Genomic DNA, 22,009 nt, shown 5'->3' on the forward strand with positions numbered 1-22,009 from the left:
TCGCCAAGTTGGCAACACTGGCACCAGCTAAATATGTCTCCAGAGCAACATTGGACGTAACAATGGTTCCTATCACATATAAAACCAAACAAAAATCCATCTTCATAAAAACAAGTTGTACAAATAATAACACATAAACAAGCATATTAAAGCTACTGCAGATGTAAAAACAAAAGCAGTTCACTTACCAGAGCTGCTGTTCACTCTTTAAAGACAAAGTGCGTCCTCCTTTCTTTGTTAACAAAGAGTTTAATCTCACGGTTGTTCAGTACATCCGTGTGTTTTAGTTCCAGTAAGAAGTCCTTCTCCATTCATGGACGCCAGTGAAGACAGTCGGGCCTCCCCAGTTGTATTTCTTGAATACGTTTTAATGCGTTTGAGGCTGAAAATGTCCGCTCACAGAGGCAGCAGATTTTGGGATTGTCACCGCCCAACACGTCAGGCTAGCCCACCGACCAATCACGTACTTGTAGGCCAGCTAGCAGCTCTGACACATCAAAGAATACACCCATCATGTCAAACTAAAGATCTGATTGGTTGAACACTATGACAATCAACAATATTGTCCCCATTCACTTAAAGTGCACATGGATGCACTTGTGAGTCTGCAGGCCTCTGACCTAGAGACACAGAGGTGAGATCTGATTGGATAAAAGCTCTACTTAAAACAAGCTGCACTGGAAGCAGAGCAACTGAGGAAGACAGTAGCTGTGCAATGAGAAAATAAGATAATGGGAAGAAAAATTATCATACATGTAGTGTATTTATGAAAAATGATTAAACATAAAATAGCTATAACTTTGTGATTCTGTCTAGGCCAGCAGAGAAGGCCTAGCTGGCCCTGACGGCCCACCACTGGTGTACATATGTCATATGGGTGAATACCTTTCATTCAGGCAAATGCAGCAGGGACCTCTAGCAACTCCAATACAATAAGATCCAAGACACAGCAGCAGCGCTGTGAAACACACTCAGCGTTGATGACTTTCCATACCTCGGCTTTGTTCTGCTCGGTGTCCGCGGGCTCTTGTGGTGGTGTATTGGTGTGTGTCTCCTCCATGCTGACCAGCTTCAGTTTAAGGCAGGACACCTCGTCCACCAGGTCCAGCTTCTGAGACTCCAGAGAGGTCCTGCTCATCAGCTCCTGGGAAACACACACACACACACACACACAGTAAGTTTGATGCTTTGAAAGCAACACTTGAGCTTTGACAAACCACACCTAAAGAAATGTCAAACACACACACACTAATATCGGAGATCAATGCATTGAGAAGCCATCAGCCTGCTACTCCACTCAGGACAATGTTGTTCCCACACTAGCAGAGCATGCTAGTCCGGGGGCCCAGACCCTGCAAAGCTAAATATACACACTCACACAGACGAGGTGGGGCTCTATTAATACAGCTCTGTGCTTCTTTGGTATGGGAGAGAGAAAAACAAAATGTGTGAGAGAGACTGCTGAACATGAAGACGCGTGCGTTTCCTCTGACGCACACAAAACACACACCTCTTTGTCAACTGTCTGTTGCTTTCGTTTCCTCATCTAATCCCACTTCCTCTTCTCTTAACTCAAAGTTAAGTGGCTTTGGATTGTCGTTTGATAAACTAGGTCCAGTTGGTGCAGAACGCTTTGGCCCTAATCCATCCTTGTCGGGAATCATTTTATACCAAACACTACTGATTCCATTCAACTAAAGCAGAGACACAAACACTCTTCCTCTGTCATGTTCTCCTAAAAGCTGATCAAAAGAAAAGAGATTCTGCTTCCAACAGTTGTACAAGTGACATGATTGAGTAGATTGTTCCTCTTGCATCTGGTGATTTGATTAAGGGGTCGGATGTTTATGAATTTATTCAGAGGGATGTAACTTTACACAGCTTACAGTACTATTGAGCAATAGCATGTTGAGATGATTTGTGTAGAACTAAAATCGACTTTCTATTTTAGGTTTCCCTCATGCTGACAATTTATTATGCAAACCCTAAAAGGAACGAATGGGAAAAATGACTATTATCTGTGTTTTTGTGTGTAATAGACCAGGAGATAACCTCTGGGTCTGAAGAGTTCATTCATTCTCTCTAGTGTCCACCAGGGGGCGACTCCTCTGGTTGTATAGAAGTCTATGAGAAAATGACTCTACTACTATATCGCCATTTCCTCCGGGACCGAGTTCGTGCAAGGCGTACACTATAAAACGCAGATCGGCAGAGATCTTTTCCAGACGTGGTTTGTGTGCGAGTAATTGCAGAATTGCGGCAGTGTATGGTTGATTGCGTGCAGCGTAATGTCTCAGGGAGACATCGATTATTGTTTCAATGTTTTAAATCTCCTTTACTTTTGCCTTTATGCTTTTAATGGTTTCATGTGAAGCACTTTGAATTACCTTGTTGTTGAAATGTGCTATACAAATAAACTTGCCTTGCCTTACTTCTCTCTTGATTTATTACCTCAGTAAACATTGTAAACATGAGTTTATGGTCTCAATCTCCAGTTTCAAGTCTTCTTCAATACAGCATGATGTTCATTTAGTACATTATGGTCCATTTAGAGTCAAACAGACCATACAGCAGGGGATGCTTTAGGGCGGGGCTACTGTGATTGACAGGTGAAAGTGTTGTCGTCTTACAACTTTAACCCTCTCACGATGTATTTTTACTTTATCAAAGTTAATTGTAACATTAAGTCATCTAAAAGTATTCAGAGTTCAGTTGTACTTAGCTCCGCCCTCTACTGTCACTTCTGGCTGCAAAAAACTAAATGGCGAAAGCCAAAATTCCAATGTGGAGACTTCAAAACCAACAGTACACAAACCAATAGATGCAACCAATAGATGCCGTCAGAGGGACTGTCGTCTACCTCTTATATACAGTCTACATCGTAACCACAGACTGACTTCTCATGTGTGCATGTTCAACCACAACCACGTAAACGTGATCAGATCTAACAACGACATGTAAGTGATCAAATAAAGTGGATTACTGATCACTGGAGTCTGACCAGTTCTCCTCCCTGTTGAGCAGTTTTTAGAGCATGTTACAGAAGGATTTAAGTCCATTAAAGACATTTTCATTCTAACTGAATAAGGTTTGAAGATGCATTATTTCAACTTTGAACACTGCTCATGAGGATTCTACAACTAAAGAAAACAACAGAGTTTAGGGACATGACAGATTCATTAGAACAATTACCTTTTCTGAACATAAAGGCCACACGTGATGGCCTTGATATACTGTAACTCCATTAATCAAGAATAAGAGTGAACAGCCACGCCAGCGGCTCTATGAGGCTGTACTGAGGCACAGCGCCTTGAGTTACATGCTGATGTCAGCATGCTAACATGCTCACAGTGGCAATCATGCTGGTCAGTGTCTTGGTTTAGCATGTCAACATTTGCTATTTAGCACTGAATACAAAGTACGGGTAAGACTGATGGGAATGTTAGGACACGTTTGAATTTGAACCTGATGATAAAAAGTCAATGAATCATCAAAGTTATTACAATTCATCCTGAGGAGACCATGAATGTCTGCACCACATTGTATAGCAGTCCATTGATTGATAGTTGTCAAGACATTTCTCTAAAAGCGCTGGAGGATCACAAACATCGTTAAGATACATCCTCTGCGCACCATGAACGTCTATGAAAAACCTCATGGGAATCCATCCATCCGATGGTTGCTGAGATATTTCAGTGTCTCAGTGGTGATTACAGTGGTGAACTGACCAACCACCACACACTTCCATAAAAATACCATTTAATATGTAGACTTGAACTAATACATGTTCCAGGTCCTTAAACGTTTCGCTTCCCTCTGAAGGACGAGTGGATGGAACGTTAAACACATGAGACCACAGAGGGAGAGCCACCGTCCAAATGGAAAGATCACATGGTCAACTAATTGTGTCAACACCACAGACATACAGCTAAAACCCCATCATCACTCCAGCCCAGCCACACACACACACACACACACACACACACACACACACACACACACACACACACACACACACACACACACACACACACACACACACACACACACACAGTCTTAGGTCATGGCAGCTGACTCTCAGTTTGAAATCTAACACCAGTGTCACTTACTGCAGGATAAGCTGCAGTCTTTCAAGGTAATTGATCAGAACTTGTGGTCATGGCCCACAGCTCAGCTGCCTGACATCTGCTTCCCTTAGTATGAGAAGCAACACGTGACACATTGTCATCCTCTCCACAGCTTTCATACATCTCTTTACTCATCGGCAAACTAAACAGTGTTAAATATGACACAGTAAACAGCACAACCTAGATCTGGACCACAGTTCTTAATATCTGAAGAACGTCACTTCAAAATGAGAAATCCACAATATGAAAGAAGTCTTATGCTGCGTTCACACCGGTCGCGTTGATTTTTTGACGCGCGTCGAGATTACATACAAAGTCTATGCACAGACGCGATGAGACTGGCGCGCCGCGATTTTGCGATGGCGCGGCGCGTTGGACGCGTTATTGCAGTGCGGTGGACACGGTGGACGCGTTGGACGCCGCAAAATCGCCAACGCGCGAGTTGAAATTTTTCAACTTCAGCGACATAATCGCGTGACGCTGTGGCGCGATAGCCTATCAGCGTTGAGTTGCTCCCCCTGTCATCACTGACTTCCTGCCGTTGTTGAATCAGGAAATAAATCCTGTAGCCGTCTGTGTTCACCCAGAGCGCTACGATACCTCATATCAACAGAGACCGGACCAAACTATGTGTATACATGCGTGTGTGTAAACCATACGGTACAAACAATGAATAGACGCTGCCGTATTTACGTCTACGTGACGTTATTGAGTGCTGGTGGAGCTGCTACGATGTTAGCATAGCCTAGCACCGATCCATCAGAGCTCCATTGAGAAGACCAGTAACCTACAAATCGGTATCATTACGTAGTTATTTCGGAGTCCCTTTTTGTCTGTTTATTGCTGTTGAATCACAGCCAAATCAGTTCATTTTGTGTTCCTACAGCTGTAGTAAACAGCGACCGGTGGCTTGCTAGACACAGTGAATACAGCTCGATACAATCCACGGAGCTCCTCTGAACAATATTATGAACCAGACATGACGGCGTTTGGCATTCCGACGTTTGAGGGACTTCCACAACACGTACAAAGCAGCAATTGTCCTTATTCCTTTCACGGTTGACAGCGGAAATAAATGGCGGCCAGGTGAACGGCTTCCAGTCGATAAACCACGCCCCCTCTCCGGCGCTACGAGATTTTGCGGCGTTTGGTGTGAACACGACCGGCGGCGCGTTGGACGCGATTGTGCAGTGCGTTGGGCGCTTTTTTGCAGTGCGTCAAAAAATCAACGCGACCGGTGTGAACGCAGCATTAGAGAACGACCGAAACGATGTGATCTCCACGTAGGTATTATATTCCCCATTTATACATTAATGCCATGGCATTAACATATTTGAATACAGTATCTGGATGAAGAAGAACACATGCTAATGCAGTGTGTGTGAGGTTGGAATGAGATGGGATTCAAGCACGTTTGGAGGTGGTCGTAGTCACATTGTGATTGGATCTCACACTGGTGGGAATGCAATCTGCACAGTGACCACAAGAAGATCTGCCCCTCCCTGCGAGCTTAACCAAGTCCCCGTTTGGTGCTGTGCAGCAGGGTTATCGGAGAGCAGTGAGATTATTTAACATGGCACAACATGGAAGATGATTGTTGGAACAAATCTATGTTCAACAGCAACCAAATGTCCACATTGTGCTGCTGCATTTCCAACACGTTCTCACTGCGTTTAGCGCCTCACGCTGCACACTCACGCAGGACAACTATGACCTAGCAACAGTCACCTCCAGCTGCATATCTGCTGTAGATGCACCGCTGTGTTACTGCTCCGTGCAATATGGTGCGTCTGCAGCCTTTAGCAGCTCAGGCCACGCCCCCTTTGGCTATATTCGGGTTAAGGTGAAAAGATAAGGTTAGCATGAGGTGCTACAGGCTGCAGCCGGAATCTTCTCGCACCAAACTGAAACCACAGGTGAACCATCACCACAATGATGTCCACCGTGATGCACAGTGTGGACTACTGTATGAAGCACATGACTCATGGTGAAGTGAATGAAAAGAGAAAACAGTTGGCATCTATGAAAGGTAAATATGATGCATGCATTGATACTTGATGCAAATGAGAATTATGATGATGAATTCTAGTGATCGATGAAGAGTCAATGGATACATCTGAGATAATGACTCTTGACTGAAGCTTTGTGTGTGTGTGTGTGTTCATGCGTGTTGTTAAGAACATAACTGTAAACCGAGTTCACAGAAATGTCTAAATATGACTACATGTGTGGGTGGATCCCCTCTAGCATGAGAACGCTGTGTCTGTCTGTCTGTCTGTCTGTGTGTGTGTGTCTGTGCGTGCGTGCGTGCATGTGTGCTGACTAAGGACTATTTCTGACTAGATTAGCTGGAGTTCCCACAGTGAGCAGCAGCCCTGTGGGACTGACGCGTGATGTTACATGGCTTTCTTTCTCTCTCCCACAAACACACACTAAAGGAAGAACCAGTGACACAGATGGAGGACATGCTGCTGCAGACATGCTGCACCTTTTAAATCCTGCAAACAGTCTGATTACATATTGAGGAGATGTAGGAGGAACAAACCCAGAGCCACGACAACCGTTACCTTTCTCCACACTCTACCTTCATCTCCCTCAGCAAACATCCCGTATCACGTCAGCTGTTTGATGAGCTGACATCAACGGGACAGGACAGCGTTACACACACACACACACACACACACACACACACACACGACAGAAAAACAGAGAAGAGAACTCCCCTCCTCAGAGAAAAGGAAGAGTGTCTTTTGATTCCTGCAGAGATTTTAGAAGTGATCTTGGTCAGTGCAGACGGTACACATGACAACTATAAAAGCTATCTGGATGAAGATGAGTCAATGAGCCGGCCCTAGAGGGCTGAAGCCACGAGGAGAGGACAAAGAGCTTGTTGACGGGTCAAACAGAGAGCTGACTCTGTGATACACAGAGCTGTGGTCGCCTTGTTCGCCTCATTACTGACGTCAAGTCAAAAAGCTTAGCAGGACCAACTTGAGACATTCAGGGTTTCACACTCCTTGATACTGGCAGTTTAGTGGAACCGCCAAGAGTCAATGGATAGTATGTATATTATGAGTATGTATAGTAAGATGTATAGTATGAGTATGTATGTACAGTAAGATGTATAGTATGAGTATGTATGTACAGTAAGATGTATAGTATGAGTATGTATGTACAGTAAGATGTATAGTATGAGTATGTATGTACAGTAAGATGTATAGTATGAGTATGTATGTACAGTAAGATGTATAGTATGAGTATGTATAGTAAGATGTGTAGTATGTATAGTATGAGTATGTATGTATAGTAAGATGTATAGTATGAGTATGTATGTACAGTAAGATGTACAGTATGTAGTATGTATAGTATGAGTATGTACAGTAAGATGTACAGTATGTAGTATGTATAGTATGAGTATGTACAGTAAGATGTACAGTATGTAGTATGTATAGTGTGAGTATGTATGTATAGTAAGATGTATAGTATGTATTAGGGGTGTAACGGTTCACAAAACTCACGGTTGGGTGCGATACGATACAGTGGAGCCACGGTTCGGTACGTTTCGGTACAGTAGAAAACTATAAATGCCAGAGAAATGTACTTGATTTTAAAATATATGTATTCATTACAACTAACATCATGAAGTTATTCTTTGACTTTGAACAATGATGGAACTATACCTGAGTGACCCATCTTCTGGGGTGTCTTCTTAGCAACACATAAGCATAAAAAACAAAAACTGCTCCTTAATGTTATGTAGTATGATTACTTACATCTTGCTTACATCTTGTATTGTTACTTACATCTGCAAAAGAGATTTTTCATCCCAATGGGACTACCTGTTCAATGAAGGTTTTTTAAAAAGTTTTTTTTTTTTTTTATTCAAACGTATTCGGTTCGTCATGCGTACCGAACCATGAGCCTCGTACCGAACGGTTCAATACGAATACGCGTATCGTTACACCCCTAATATGAGTATGTGTAAAGGACCTCTGAGAATGTGTAGTGTATTTAAATAGATTGTTCCTTTCTATGTCTTTTATTTTGGACGTTTTGTCACTGCAGTCGGTGCAATTCCTGTTGCGCTTTTATTCTGAAGGTATAAAAACCGGAAGTAAGAGGCCGCTAGGAAGCCGTTAGAAAGCTGTTAAAAAAGTCACTGAAGGGACGGAAAAGGTGATTTAACAAGGAAGCTGGATACGGTTTCAATGTTTTAGCACCTGGCCGATATAGGCACAAGTTCTCAAGGTGTATTCAAGGTGTGTTCAAAGTGTGTTCAAGGTGTGTTCAAGGAGTGATTCATTAAAGACTTATGGACCATCAGTTCAAGACTACAGACCATTATTCAGCCGGGATGCTACAGTATGTATTGTAAGATGTATAGTATGTAGTATGTATAGTAGTATGCACAGTATGTAGTATGTACAGTAAGATGCATAGTATGAGTATGTACAGTATGTAGTATGAATGTACAGTATGTAGTATGTATAGTATGAGTATGTATGTACAGTAAGATGTATAGTAGTATGTATAGTATGAGTATGTATGTACAGTAAGATGTATAGTGGTATGTATAGTATGAGTATGTACAGTATGTAGTATGTATGTACAGTATGTAGTATGTATAGTATGAGTATGTATGTACAGTAAGCTGTACAGTATGTAGTATGTACAGTAAGATGTATAGTATGTATAGTAAGATGTATAGTATGTATAGTAAGATGTATAGTATGCACAGTAAGATGTATAGTATGTATAGTAAGATGTATAGTATGTATAGTAAGATGTATAGTATGCACAGTAAGATGTATAGTATGTATAGTAAGATGTATAGTATGTATAGTAAGATGTATAGTATGCACAGTAAGATGTATAGTATGCACAGTAAGATGTATAGTATATACAGTAAGATGTATAGTATGTACAGTAAGATGTGTAAGTCTGAGCAGCATAGCTGTCCACAGTTCTTTACCACAGAGGTCACCTTCAGACTGGGTTTGTTGTGAGAGTAAACTTGGGCTATTGTGGTCACCGTTACAGAGCCAGTGGATGAGCAGCTTTCTTCTTCTTAGTGTTGAACCCACCACATAACTGTCAGGTGATGAGTCACAGGAGGTCCACAGTATAACGTCAAGCTGTGCCACTCCTATGGCCATAGTTATATGTGCATAGTTATATGTGCAAAGTGATTTAGTTTAGTTGGCCCACACACACACACTTCCCTCCTCTACACATGATTGGATTGGTCACCATTCATCATTTTAGAATTGACCCGGAAGGTCCCAACGCTTCATCAACCAGCTGAACCATCAACGACATGACTGTGTGTCTTGATCGTCTGTCTTTCAGTTTGAGCAGTTCCATGGTAAATGGAACACGAACACACACACACACACACACACACACTCTCACACACACACACACACACACACACACACACACACACACACACTAGCCTGCAGGGTTCAGTGAGGGCATGCGGACTGGAGCTCTACCTCTGAGCCACAGCTGCCCATGGTCCCTCTTCCCTCATGACTGCTGTTAAGATGTGTGTTGTGATGTGTGGTGAGCTTGGTGCAGTGAGTGGTGTTCTACATGTTGTAGCTAAACCTCGAGACCGTTCTGTCACTGCAGAACACACAGGCCGCATTATCTGCATCTTCCAGCAGCTGCATGCTGGAACTTTATTGGAAATGTCACCGAAAAAGAACTGTAACATGCTAACTGTACCAATAAGCCACCTGGAGGCTGTGAAGTAACATATCCAACATCTTCTGTGACACATATGATCTTTCACATATTGAACATCTTCAGATATGATATGTGTGACTGCCTCACCTGTTGCAGCATCTCCTCTGTAGAGGCCAGTTTCTTCCGGTGCTCCTCCAGACAGCTCTCCAGGTCTCTGATCTTCTCTCCCTGGGCCTCCACCTGGTCAGTGAGGACGCTCACCTACAGTAAGAGGTGACACAGCATTCTCTATGAGAGAAACATACTGAGACAGAGCTGAATTGACCAGCTGCAGAAAAAGATGCTGTTGCAGAAACTATTATAGAACTGTTATATAGAAATATTGCGGAAATATTGGAGCATAAACACATATTTGCACGGAAACTAACGGAGACACACGTTTATGTCGTGGCAATGAAACGTTTGAATAATACTAGTGCATTTGGAAAATTAAATGATAAATTAGCTATAACTTTGTGATTCTTAAATTGTGGGAAATATAATATTTTCGGTGGAATGCGTTCACGTAGGAGACAACGGGCTGTGTGACCTCTGAACCCGGAACAATAACAAAAAACAGCTGAGGCCCCGCATGTGTTCAGGGAGGCTAAGCTAACTAGCTTAGCGGGGAAACAACAGCAGTTAGCTGTTCCCTACCGATTCAAACAGAGAATCAAATGTCCGAAATAACCCCGCGATGACGGGATGCTTCGTCATTAACGGACAAGTCAGAATCAATGTAATTAACACAACGACAAGAACCAGTCACATATATTTATATGACAACATAAAATGTCAAGCATGACAAATCAACGCTGCATCGCTAGAGCACGAGGCATTCACACTATTCACATTATTCACATTATTCATAAAAACACGATAGACAAATGAACACAGTAGTAACGCTACTACAGATGTAAAAACAAAAGCAGTTGATTTACCGAAGCTGCTTTTCACTTAAAGACAAAGTCCATCCTCCTTTCTTTGTTAAAAGAGTCAGTAACTCTGAAATCCATTTCTCATCCTTCAGCCATTGAGTGTTAAAAAAACAAAGAATCTACACCAAGCAAAACACTAAAAATGTCATAACTTCTCTTACGCGTTTCAACCTGAGCTCTTACTAAACACTAAGATCTGCTAGCTAGCTTTCTGTTTGACAAAAGTCACGCTGGCCTACTGACCAATCACGGCGCACGTTAATGCAGACGTACTTAGAGGCTACCTGAGTACCACTGGCACATCAAAGAATACGCCCAACATGTCAAACTAAAGATCTGATTGGTTGAAGACTATGACAATCAACAATATCGTCTCCATTTACTTAAACTGCAAAGTCTAGCTAGAGGACCTCGGGCCTCTCTTCTATAGAGACAGCATAGAGGCTGAATCTGATTGGATAAGAGCTCTCCTTAAACCAAGCTGTGCTGGAAGCAGAGCAACAGAGGAAGACAGGAGCTGTGCAATGAGGAAATAAGCTCATGGGGAAAATTACAATACATGTCGTGTATTTGTGGAAAATTATTAAATGATAAATTAGCTATAACTTTGTGATTCTGTTCAGGCCAGCAGAGAAGGCTTAGCTGGCCCTGACGGCCCACCACTGCCTGGTCTCTTCCTTCACTCCACACACTAACGTTCATCCTGGCCAACCTCTACACAACAACACACACTTACTCAGGACTGTGTTTTATTACATTTACTAATATCCAAGACAACACACACACACACACACACACACCCTCCAGCAAAGTTACAGAGGTGTGTAGATGTAGACAGTGGTCTCGGTGGTCCACAAACAAGTGAGTAAATGAAGGAATAAGTTTGTGAATGAGTCACATCTAAGATCCTGTGTGTGTTTAGCACCTACAACATGTATTTGACTGTTACCTGACGGAGGTACTGTATAATCAGCTATCTCCTATTGTTTAAGGGTGTAGTGCCACAAAGCAACTAGAAGATGAGGCACAACTTCGATAGGACTGTGTAAAGTCCTACTGTTGAAGAAAAAGACTCTTACCTCGTCTGTGCCGCGCTGCTGAGCCACACACACTGTGCTAACACACAGACACCACCTCACACAATCAGTCCTGAAGGAGAGGCAGGCGAAGGGAAAGTAAAGCAAAGAACCTGTCGACAGCCAGTTAAATCAAGAGAACTTCCGTCACCTCGAGTGTCAACCAATTACAGCTGGGCCAAGACGCACAACGTGTAACAAGTAGGTGTGTGAGTGAGAAATGTGACGACTTCATGAACCAGAGCCACCCAGGAGGGTGGTGCATTCAAAAAGATCCAGTCACATGACCTGAGACAGAGTAGAACACAAACATACAGCCAGGTGAGCAGAGCTCATGTCTGTAAAGTCATCCAAGGAAGTATTGCAGTATTTATATATTTAGCAGTATTACAAACTTGGTGACATTCTGTAAAAAAAGGCTGTATTACAGTTTTTCTCCATTTCATACACAAAAAAGAACCGATGCACACGATTCTGACACTTGAAGCTACCAACTAAAAGACTCCTGCACATCTCCATGGTTTCCCCCAGGATGACGCCTGAAGGACTGGAGCAGTGAAAAGCACAGCTATTAAAGTGATCTCAGAGCAGTGAGAGCTCCTGACAGCATATAGAGCAGACACATATCATCTTCTGCTTTACCGCGGAGCACTGATGTCGATGGTTACTGGAAACGCCGTCAGTAAACACATGCTCAGACGGTCTGAAGGTGTCTGGACATGTTTGCTGTGGAATATCTAGTCGTGTTCTAGGATTACAGACTAAGACGTTCTCTGTGGCATCAATCCCTCTCGACTCATTTACTTCAAATAATCACGTCTCAATAAAAACAACTGAACTAGAATTACAATTATGATGCTCTTTGATTGTGGGAGGACCACAGAAGTCCCACTGACTCCAATGCAGATGCAGACAAATGTGTTCTGGCAGACTGACAGGAAACGACCAGCTGCAGCCTAACCGGTGTTGTCATGGTGCCCATTTAAGACGGGACCTTCTCCTAACGAACTGGTGAAAGGTGTTGGTTGTGCAGACTCTCTCAGGGGTAGACAGGTACAGTACTGACCTGTAGCACCAGAGACTCCTTGTCTCCTTCTAGGCGGAGCAGTCGTTCTTGGTAAGTTTCATTGCTGACCGGAGAACACAGGTCCACCTGGATGAGACACAGAGAAACAATGAGGCCGTGCTCTTCATACCTGGACTTTTGTCAGAGAAACAAGTCCTTATATGTATGTTTATTCACAGTATGGATCATGATTTCTCAAGATGAAAGCCACACATTCAACAACAAATGAAATGTAATCATTACTGTAAATAAAGCAAACCAAACTAAATACAAAAAAAGATGAAATGTGGATTCCAGCTTGTAAAACACTATAAGATGAACATTTATGCAGCGAAGGGAAGAGTTTTCACAGGGAGCTGCTGTCACTCAGTTCCCTGAATGACTGAGGAGTCTGTCAGCTCCTGGATCACACATGAAGATAAAGTGAGAGAACTACGGATGTATGCTGTGCATAGACTGTATGTTGAGCCATGATTATGGATGTATGCTGTGCATAGACTGTATGTTGAGCCATGATGCCTGCTTCTTGTACAGGACTGGAGAGCTGCTGCTGCTGCTGCTGCTGAAATACAGATTGTTCACAAAGCACATGATGAAGACTTGTGAAATATCATGTGTCTTGTCCAGAATTAGCACAGTAATAAAAGGCCCCATTATTCTGAAGCTTGTGTTATGAGTTTCACCGGACCATATCATTCCCATCTCAGCCAACGCAGCATCAGCCTCCGTCTAGAAATAGAAATGCTTTATGTATTTACGCATTACTAAAACAGGGCTTTTCTTTGCTCTTTTGCTGTTTTTGTAGGCCGGACCTGTAAAGGTTATGACAGAATGATGAGTTCCACACCTCAGGAAATAAACACTCTAGTGAACACCTCATTTACAACAGCAGAACTATAGTAAATAAGGTAGTCGGCAGAGTCTAAAGAGTCACATTGTGTCCAGGGTCGACTCCTCAGCCTGCTGCTGCTGCTGCTGCTGCTGCTGCTGCTGGTGAACTGAGAGAGAGGAACCATTAGTATCCAGCTATGAAGCCTGGACCTGATCAGATAATGTTTCTGCTTCTCTCAGCGTCAGAAGAGGAGAAGCTCAACAGATCCAGATGGATTACAAATAGCTTTTGACATTAAAGCTGCTGAATTCTAAATTCGGAGCATTTCTATTGCCTCCACACGGCTCTCAGCATGGTGACGGCAAGCAGCTAACGGTGCTAACAGTGCAACCTACAGTGCTGACAGAGCGAACAGTATTTAACTGCGCGTCACATGCACTAACATGCACTAATATGCACTAAATGGTAAATTACAAAACACACTTCATCCTCTGCTCAGGTAGATATTACTCCTCCATATCTTCAATAGACGATAGATGTTTAACATCAATTCATCTTTACCACCACACATGTGAGGCATTACCATTGACACCAGCTACACTGCAGTGATTTCATTTTTGCTTTTTTGAAACAAAAAAAAACTGTATTTACACAAAGAATTTAATAACTGTTGCAAAGGATAACTATAGTGTATCTGAAGAATATCAGTCTCAGCCTTTTGATGAATCATCTCAAGACCATAACGGACATTTAGCAAGTATAAAACCCAGTGCACACTATGGCCAGCCGCAAACAGCACACAGAGAAGTCAGTGGAGCAAGGAGCGAAGTAGCCACGTGTTTCACTCTGGGGTTGGTGGAGACCAAAACAGAGCTGGAAGCAGGCTGAATTATATATCGTCTTCATAAACACACTAAGTGTCTGAGAGCACTGGTGGAAGGATTGATGGGCACAGATTTTAGGAAACACTAGTAACTAGTACTAGCTGGTGTGAAATGGCAGTTACTTGTTTTTTAATAGTAATGTTTATAGTACTGAAGACATTAATATCTTACATTCTGCATTCCACCCACAGCTGTCTAAACTGTGGCCAAAACACACTGCCTTAAATACTTGGCCAGTCCAGTAGAGGATGCAGAACCCCTAGAACCTAAACATGCGTAGAAGAGGCCTTCCTGCTATCATCAAGATGACCCCGTTTTAAGAGGAGAAGTTAAACATTTGCATCTTAGGGGCTGAAAAGCCTATCTGATGCTGCCTACAGAACTGTACAACTCGTAAAAATCTACTTTGCACATAAGGAGTGCGACAATTAGCATCCTGGTATGATTTTAAGTAACATGTTACAAGTAAAGAAAAGGCAGAGCGCAGATGATCTCTCCGAGTGTCTACAAACACACACTGTAATCCTTCACTGTCACGTAATCCTTCACTGTCACATGCTCTAAGGTGGATTTTCAACGGCATCTTACAGTATTTCATAATAACTGTGACATGCAGTTAAATGTTCATCCCTCGCATGTAAATTAACAGTTAATGCCGTCAATTGACAATACCAGTAGACTACTGTAATTTAGCAGCATGATACAGTATTTTCTGTGAAGTGGTGGAAATATGCTTCTCTATACAAGTTCAGTGAATCTCGATCCATCTACATGGTACTGTCTATTGTAGGTTAATGTGTCCGTTATGATCTCAGGAGCAACATCAACACCAGATCAAACTCATTTTAGTGTTGAACGTCAGTACATTGTGCTCCATTGTCTTAGCTTCATTTCTTCACCTGACGTAATCAGCTCATCACAGTCCGTTCATTTAGACTGTACGGTATTGTTGTATCAGCTTTTTGTAAAGACTTGCACTGATATGTTAACATATGTGAGGCACATGCGAACCCACAGCTGCACACCCAAAGCTTCTTAATGTGTTTATCCTGGATGTCATCGCAGTTTGCAGAAGTTCTGAACATTGTGTTTCTAACGTTTTCATTTTGTTTGTGTTACAGTCACTCGTCATCAGAGATTGAGGAAACCAGCCAGACGCTGCAGTCAAGTCCTCTTTAAGGTGTTCTCTCTCTCTCTCTTTGTTTCATTCACGCGTGTGTTCATGCAGTTCAACTTAAGGATGAAGACTTGTTAACGAGCAGACTGTGATGCAGTTCTATTACACTGTTCTTAATACCATTTTAATTCAGTGCTTCACTGTTGATGCAATTTTAATTCAGTGTCTGAGGTTATTATGCTAATGAGTTCAGTTAAGATGGTCATTAAAGATTTTATGATTGTATTAGTTTTCTTCTAAACATATACGTTGTGAGTTTTGTGATGTAATACAAATGTCCCTTTATTGTTTGTCGTGAGAACATATATTAAACTGGAACAAGTATGTATTGAATGTCTATTGTGATTCTTTTAGTATTGATGTGTATTACCCATTGTAAATAAACGGTAACATTCTGGCATATACCGTAAAATCACGGGAATACTCAGTGATCATACGATCACATACCGTAATCCAGTATACGGTAAGATACCGTCAAATAAAATAATGGTAGCTGCCCCGTAAAAAAACAGTAAATTACTGGCGTCCCTGCTGCCAGTAAGTTACCGTTAATTTACGGTGAAATAGTTTCGAGTGTTCATGATCTGTCTGACTGCAAACTGCAAACTTTCTTTAATTGTTTTTAAATCTCCTTTTCTTTTGCCTTATGTTTTGATGCTTTTAATGGTTTTATGTGAAGCACTTTGAATTACCTTGTTGTTGAAATGTGCTATACAAATAAACTTGCCTTGCCTTGCCTAAAGAGTTTAGGTGTGCGGGGGGGCTGTTACTGGATGACCTGCTTTGGTTGGTCAGGAAGTATTTAACTATTGTGATCACAGATACTCCACAGACTGCAGAGAGGCAGAGACATGTCAGAGGTGACACAGCATTTAAAGGGACTGATAGAGGAAACCAGGCCAGTCCAGTACTATCAGTCTGTCATCGCCAGAGACAGAACCAGGACCAGGATCAGGATCAGAGCGCATTTTGATTCCTGCAGCAGAGCAAATATTAAAGGTTGTATGTAAGAGGAGAGACAGCAGGTGACGGAATTTACTGTAGCGTCACAATAATTACTATATGGACATATTGTACACATATGGACATGGCCTAATCATTTTCGACTCTGCTCCGGTGTGGAGCATTCTGGGCTGTTGTTGTTGTTTATATCAAACTTACAGCTAATAGTTGTTACGATGCACGTTTTGTTGACACCATTGAGAAACTGTTACGTAATGAATGACTCTCTATATCCCTGTGCCAAATGTTCTTTAAGTGATATTTATGTCAACGTTATTTAAGTACATTTTTTTGTTCACTGAGCCCAGTTATTTATTGTTTTATATTATTTACGTTTTAATTATTTGGAATATTTCATATTTTATAAAGTAGTACTAGTGCCAGGCCGAGGGGGAAGTCCCTGTGAAGCCGGAGAGTTGTGCAGAGTGTTAACAGTGAGTGGGTGGGACATGCAGTATATGATGCCAGTGTCTAGGAATGCATGACAACATCCAGGACAGCGCCTACTGCCAATGATTCACAAACAAGCTCCGTCACCGTCACTTCACTGTAAATATACAGTAACATGATGTACTAGAACCAGAGCTACTACGGGCACTGGTTAAACTGGTTACTTCTACAGCACGTGATCAAACAAACAGGCCCATATGGGGCTGTGGCTCCACTAATCAGACGATTGGCGGTTCAATCCCTGGCTCCTCCAAACCACATGTCCAAGTGTCCTTGGCACTGTGCCATCAGTGAGTGTACATGTAGTGTACAGCGCTTTGAGTGGTCTGAAGACTGGAAAGGTACTTTATAAAAACAGCTCCATTAACCACAGGCCACATTATTCACACGCACGCATGCACACACACACACACACACACGCACACACACACACACACACACACGCGCACGCACACGCACAGGACAACATATGTTACAGATTAAGGACAAACAGTGAACAATGATCGTCTTAATCAGCTTCACTCTGTGGCTGCTGAGTCAGAAACACAGCAGAAGGAGCTGGAGACAGCAGGACATCTGCACGGCATCGATCACATATCGGAGAGAGAAGAATCCCAGAATGCAGCAGGACACGGCTGAGGCAACGTGTAATAGGGTCCAAATATGGACGCACATTGAGTTACTTATTACCAACTGCAGATTAACAGTTAAAGAGACAAAGAGTGCCACCTGCAGTCATTTTAACAGATCAGCACAACAGTGTAGAGTCCAGTGTTTGGTCCTCATGTGAATACTCCCTGTGTAACTTCACAGGGTGAGTACACAGGCAGGCAACAGGTTAATGTCAAGCTGCTGCTCTTTAGGACACAACACGGATCTGAACATAACCAAAATGACTACATGATGAATTTAATGTTTACACACGTGTGTGTGTGTGTGTGAACATTGCTTATATCTTAAATAGTGCTAAAGGTCACTTCAAAGGTCACTGACTCATGCTAACCAAAATTGATTTGAAAAATATATCAGCATAGACTTTGGTCAACATACATATTTCACGCCCAATGTAAAGATTGTGACAAAATGACAAACACTTGGTGAGGAGTTATATTATCAACAACCATCAGCTTACACTGCAAGACAACAGAAAGCAGCTGACACTCAAGACAACAAGGACTCCTTAATAACAGTCAGCTGAACGCTAATCTGATGACAGTCCACGTGAGGCATTCCTCCGCACGCACGCACACGTTTAGATGCAGCCCAAGTGACATCAAAAGTCAGTGTTGCAGGGGAACAACACACTGAGATCAGGACAATAAGATGCAGCAGAGCTGGACTGGAACCTTCCTCAACGGAGGGAATGTGATAAGAGGAAGTAAAGGAAAGAAAAGGCGAGATGAAGCCAAATGAAACGTCGGCACTCACCCTTTTGAACCAGGAGAAGTGTCTGTGGAAGTCAATGGGAGTCTCCATGTTCCCAGCCCATTGCTGCCCTGCCTGCTGCCTCTGTGTGTGTGTGTGTGTGTGTGTGTGTAACAAAGTGAGGGGATTCTTCATGGAAGTGTGTGACTGTGCTGCTCACAGCTGTGGAGGAGGGCGTTTTACGATCTCTGCTTCTGAGTGGGACCCCCCCCTCCTTCCTTTCTGTTTCTCTCTCTCTCTCCACACTGTGCTCCCTCAGATCTCTGCTTTCATCAGACACTCGCTCCTCCTCTCTCTCTGTTGTGGTTGGAGTTGTTGCCTGCTTTTCCTTCCCTTCTCCTTCACCTCCAGTCACTTCTCTCTCTCTAAGTAAAGTCACTTCTCTTCTCAATTTCTAAGATTTCAGTTTGTAAAAATGGAAAGCACCGAGCCTCTATCACAGATGGTTGTATAAGACACATCTGAAATGCATTTACGAGATTACAGTGTGCGAGTTCAACTGAAATGGCCTGATGGCCTCTGGACATCAACTGATCCTCTCTTCTCTATGTGAGAAAATAAAGGACGGGATTAATAAAGACGACACCATCAGGTCACACTGCATCACAGCAAGAAGGAACTTTAAGAGAACAACTGGAACTGAAGGAGGAGTGAATAAGAGAAGGGGAGAGAGAACCAGAGGACTCAAAGTCAGAAAGAAAGAAAGAAAGGAAGAAAAGAGGGAGGGCTGGCCAGTGACTGTGTGCAACATGTGAGACATCTGCTGTGGAAACAATGAGGAGCTCAAAACGCTGCTCAACTGGATCCAAGACCCACTTTCCCTTTCAGAGTGTGTGACAGTGCAGCCTGAGCAGGAAACAGCAGCCTCTGCAGGACAACAACCAAACAGAGCAACTGTAAGCAGAGAATTCAGCAGGAAACACAGCAGACATTTAGGAGACATGGTCATCTGCAAAAGAGACAAAAAGAAGAAAGACATTCTGATACATGTAACATATAACAGATAGCAAAGACATTAAATCAATCCAGTCACAGCGTTTCTGGTATTCACCATGCATTAAACAATATATACACTATATACACGCAACAGCCTGAAGCTCCAGTGTCAGCTGTTCTGTCCAGCTAGTAATAACTCAACATACACACAGCTGGAACGGCCCCTTGCTGATTGGTTTGCTTCATGACATACATCATCATTTATATCAAGTAATCCACATGAATAGAGCAGCACAGAGCCGAACGGTTCAGACCACAGAATGTGACCTTAGAGGTATGCATAGAACATATAGTTAGTGATGAAAGCAGATCCGTTTGTGATCCTGAACCAGCAGCTCCTAAATAAATCTGACCTTTAAAAAACAAACATCATTATTTCAACATAAAACAGCTGGCTGTGTTGCTGATCATGTTGCACATCTGACTACTTTTCAGAGACTGTCCACGCCCAGAACCTCACAATGCATACTGATATAACGCGTGTGAGTGAAGCCAGCGACGTGCACGCTGAGCCTCCCGTGCAGCTCTGACCCAGCTGTGCAGTCTCTCAGGGCAGCCAGCACTTCTCTACAAATTCAAAGAGTCGTGAGCAGCTTGGTAACGCCTCTGGCCATTGACACAGACACATTCAAACTGAAAGGGTTAGAACAGCTCAGTATTGGTGCGGCTCTATGGCTGGATGGTCACTTCGGTCCCAGCTGGAATATCTCAACAACAACCGAGACGTTCAAACGCGTGAGATGTCTTCACAGCTGTTGGATGGATGACCACTACATTTAGAACAGACATCGGTGTTCCCCTCAGGATGGGTTTTAATAACTGTGGTGATCCTCTGTCCAATAATTTGATATAAGTAGTAAATTATTGCATGCTAACTCACTTAACTACAGGGGTGAACAGAATAGGAATCAGCATGTTAGCATCGTCATTGAACTCCTATTTTAATAAGTCTACAGTCAGTCTTCACCGGCCTTGTTCTACACACGCTTTATGCACTTTACCTCTATAGCCCGAGCGTGCCCCAAATGGGGCACTGGTACCGGTTCCGAGGTTCCAAATCGACTTTTCATCAAGAAATATGAAAAATAGCCCAGGCATGTAAAATATCGAAAAGAAAAAAAATTGTCCGGGCAAAATCATCATGCAAGCCATTTTACGCAATTATACACAGTTATACACAAACTAATTCAATACACTAGAAGATTTATCACAATATCAGGATTTTTGTCCAAATTATCCGCCAGCTATGCATCCGAAATTCATCTTGAATCACAAATCCGGCTGCGACCAAGGCGGAAGGATACATCATTTCGCATGAGGGCTCGATACGCAGTCGAGCCAGCGTGTCCAAACTGACCTCCGACAAAGCGTTAAAAAGTCACAGCACAAACCCCGAGAAACCTCACACTGCTCTCCATAAATAAAATTGAAAATCTCTATACCTTTTGGCGATTTTCATCCGGAAAAAACAGTTATTCCATTGAAAATTGGTGCAGAGCTGTAGCGCATTTCCTGGTCTGTCTGCCTGCGTTGGAATCAATGCGCTGAGACGTTCCATGTGAAAACGGAGCGGATCTTTCGACTGGACCAACCTATTTTTCGCATGGGGGTCGAGCCCACCTTATCAAGATTTTTACTGACTAATCGCCCTAAACGTTCCAAATAACACCCCTGACGGCTTTCAATGGACTATTACGGACCTAGCAACGTGTCATATGAATAAATCCACCAATCACAGGCCTTAAAAATCCCACATAGACACTGAGTCACAGCAGATAACTGAACATGACTGAAAATTATTGCAAACTGCTTTATTACGATGTATTGAACACTCTTAGTGATAAAGAAAGTGAATATATCGTTAATATGTAGTTATATAGTATATACAATTAGAATAGAGCAGCGCAAAATCTGGTTCCGAAAATGAAATTCTGTACTCCGACCTCATTTTATGCTGGCCTGCTAAGTAAAATTAGCTTGGACAGACCACAAACCTGTTGTGATATGACTGTGGAGTGATTTTAGGGTTCATTCGGCATTATTTACAAAAAAAAAGTTCAATAAAAGTGCTTTTTTTTCAGGCAAAACTGAAACTTTTCAATTTGAGCTGTGCCATAAGTGTATCAGTTATTAACCAGTAACATATACACAATATTTACACACGTGAACAAGTCTCTCACAAGTTTTACATGTATATCCCATCAAAATTATTAAAATAGACCTTCTAGTTCCATATCTACAGTCTAAAAGGTATGGGTAGGCCTAAAAATAGGGCTATAAAGGGTTTAACACATAGTTTTACACTT

At 42.5% G+C, this 22,009-nt stretch overlaps 1 protein-coding gene across 1 annotated transcript in view; it reads right to left on the bottom strand.

The window, feature by feature from the left end:
* Positions 1-22,009, bottom strand: part of ppfibp2b (PPFIA binding protein 2b) — a 98,878-nt gene that overhangs the window by 24,857 nt on the left and 52,012 nt on the right. Inside the window, exons 4-6 of the mRNA XM_079272025.1 lie at positions 12,938-13,024; positions 9,966-10,079; positions 995-1,144 (exon numbers count right to left, since the gene is read on the bottom strand). Of these exons, the coding sequence (XP_079128151.1) occupies positions 995-1,144; positions 9,966-10,079; positions 12,938-13,024 (351 nt within the window). The remainder of the gene's footprint in view (positions 1-994; positions 1,145-9,965; positions 10,080-12,937; positions 13,025-22,009) is intronic.

The sequence above is a fragment of the Melanostigma gelatinosum genome (assembly GCF_949748355.1).
Source record: "Melanostigma gelatinosum genome assembly, chromosome: 1".
Classification (NCBI taxonomy): Eukaryota; Metazoa; Chordata; class Actinopteri; order Perciformes; family Zoarcidae; genus Melanostigma; species Melanostigma gelatinosum.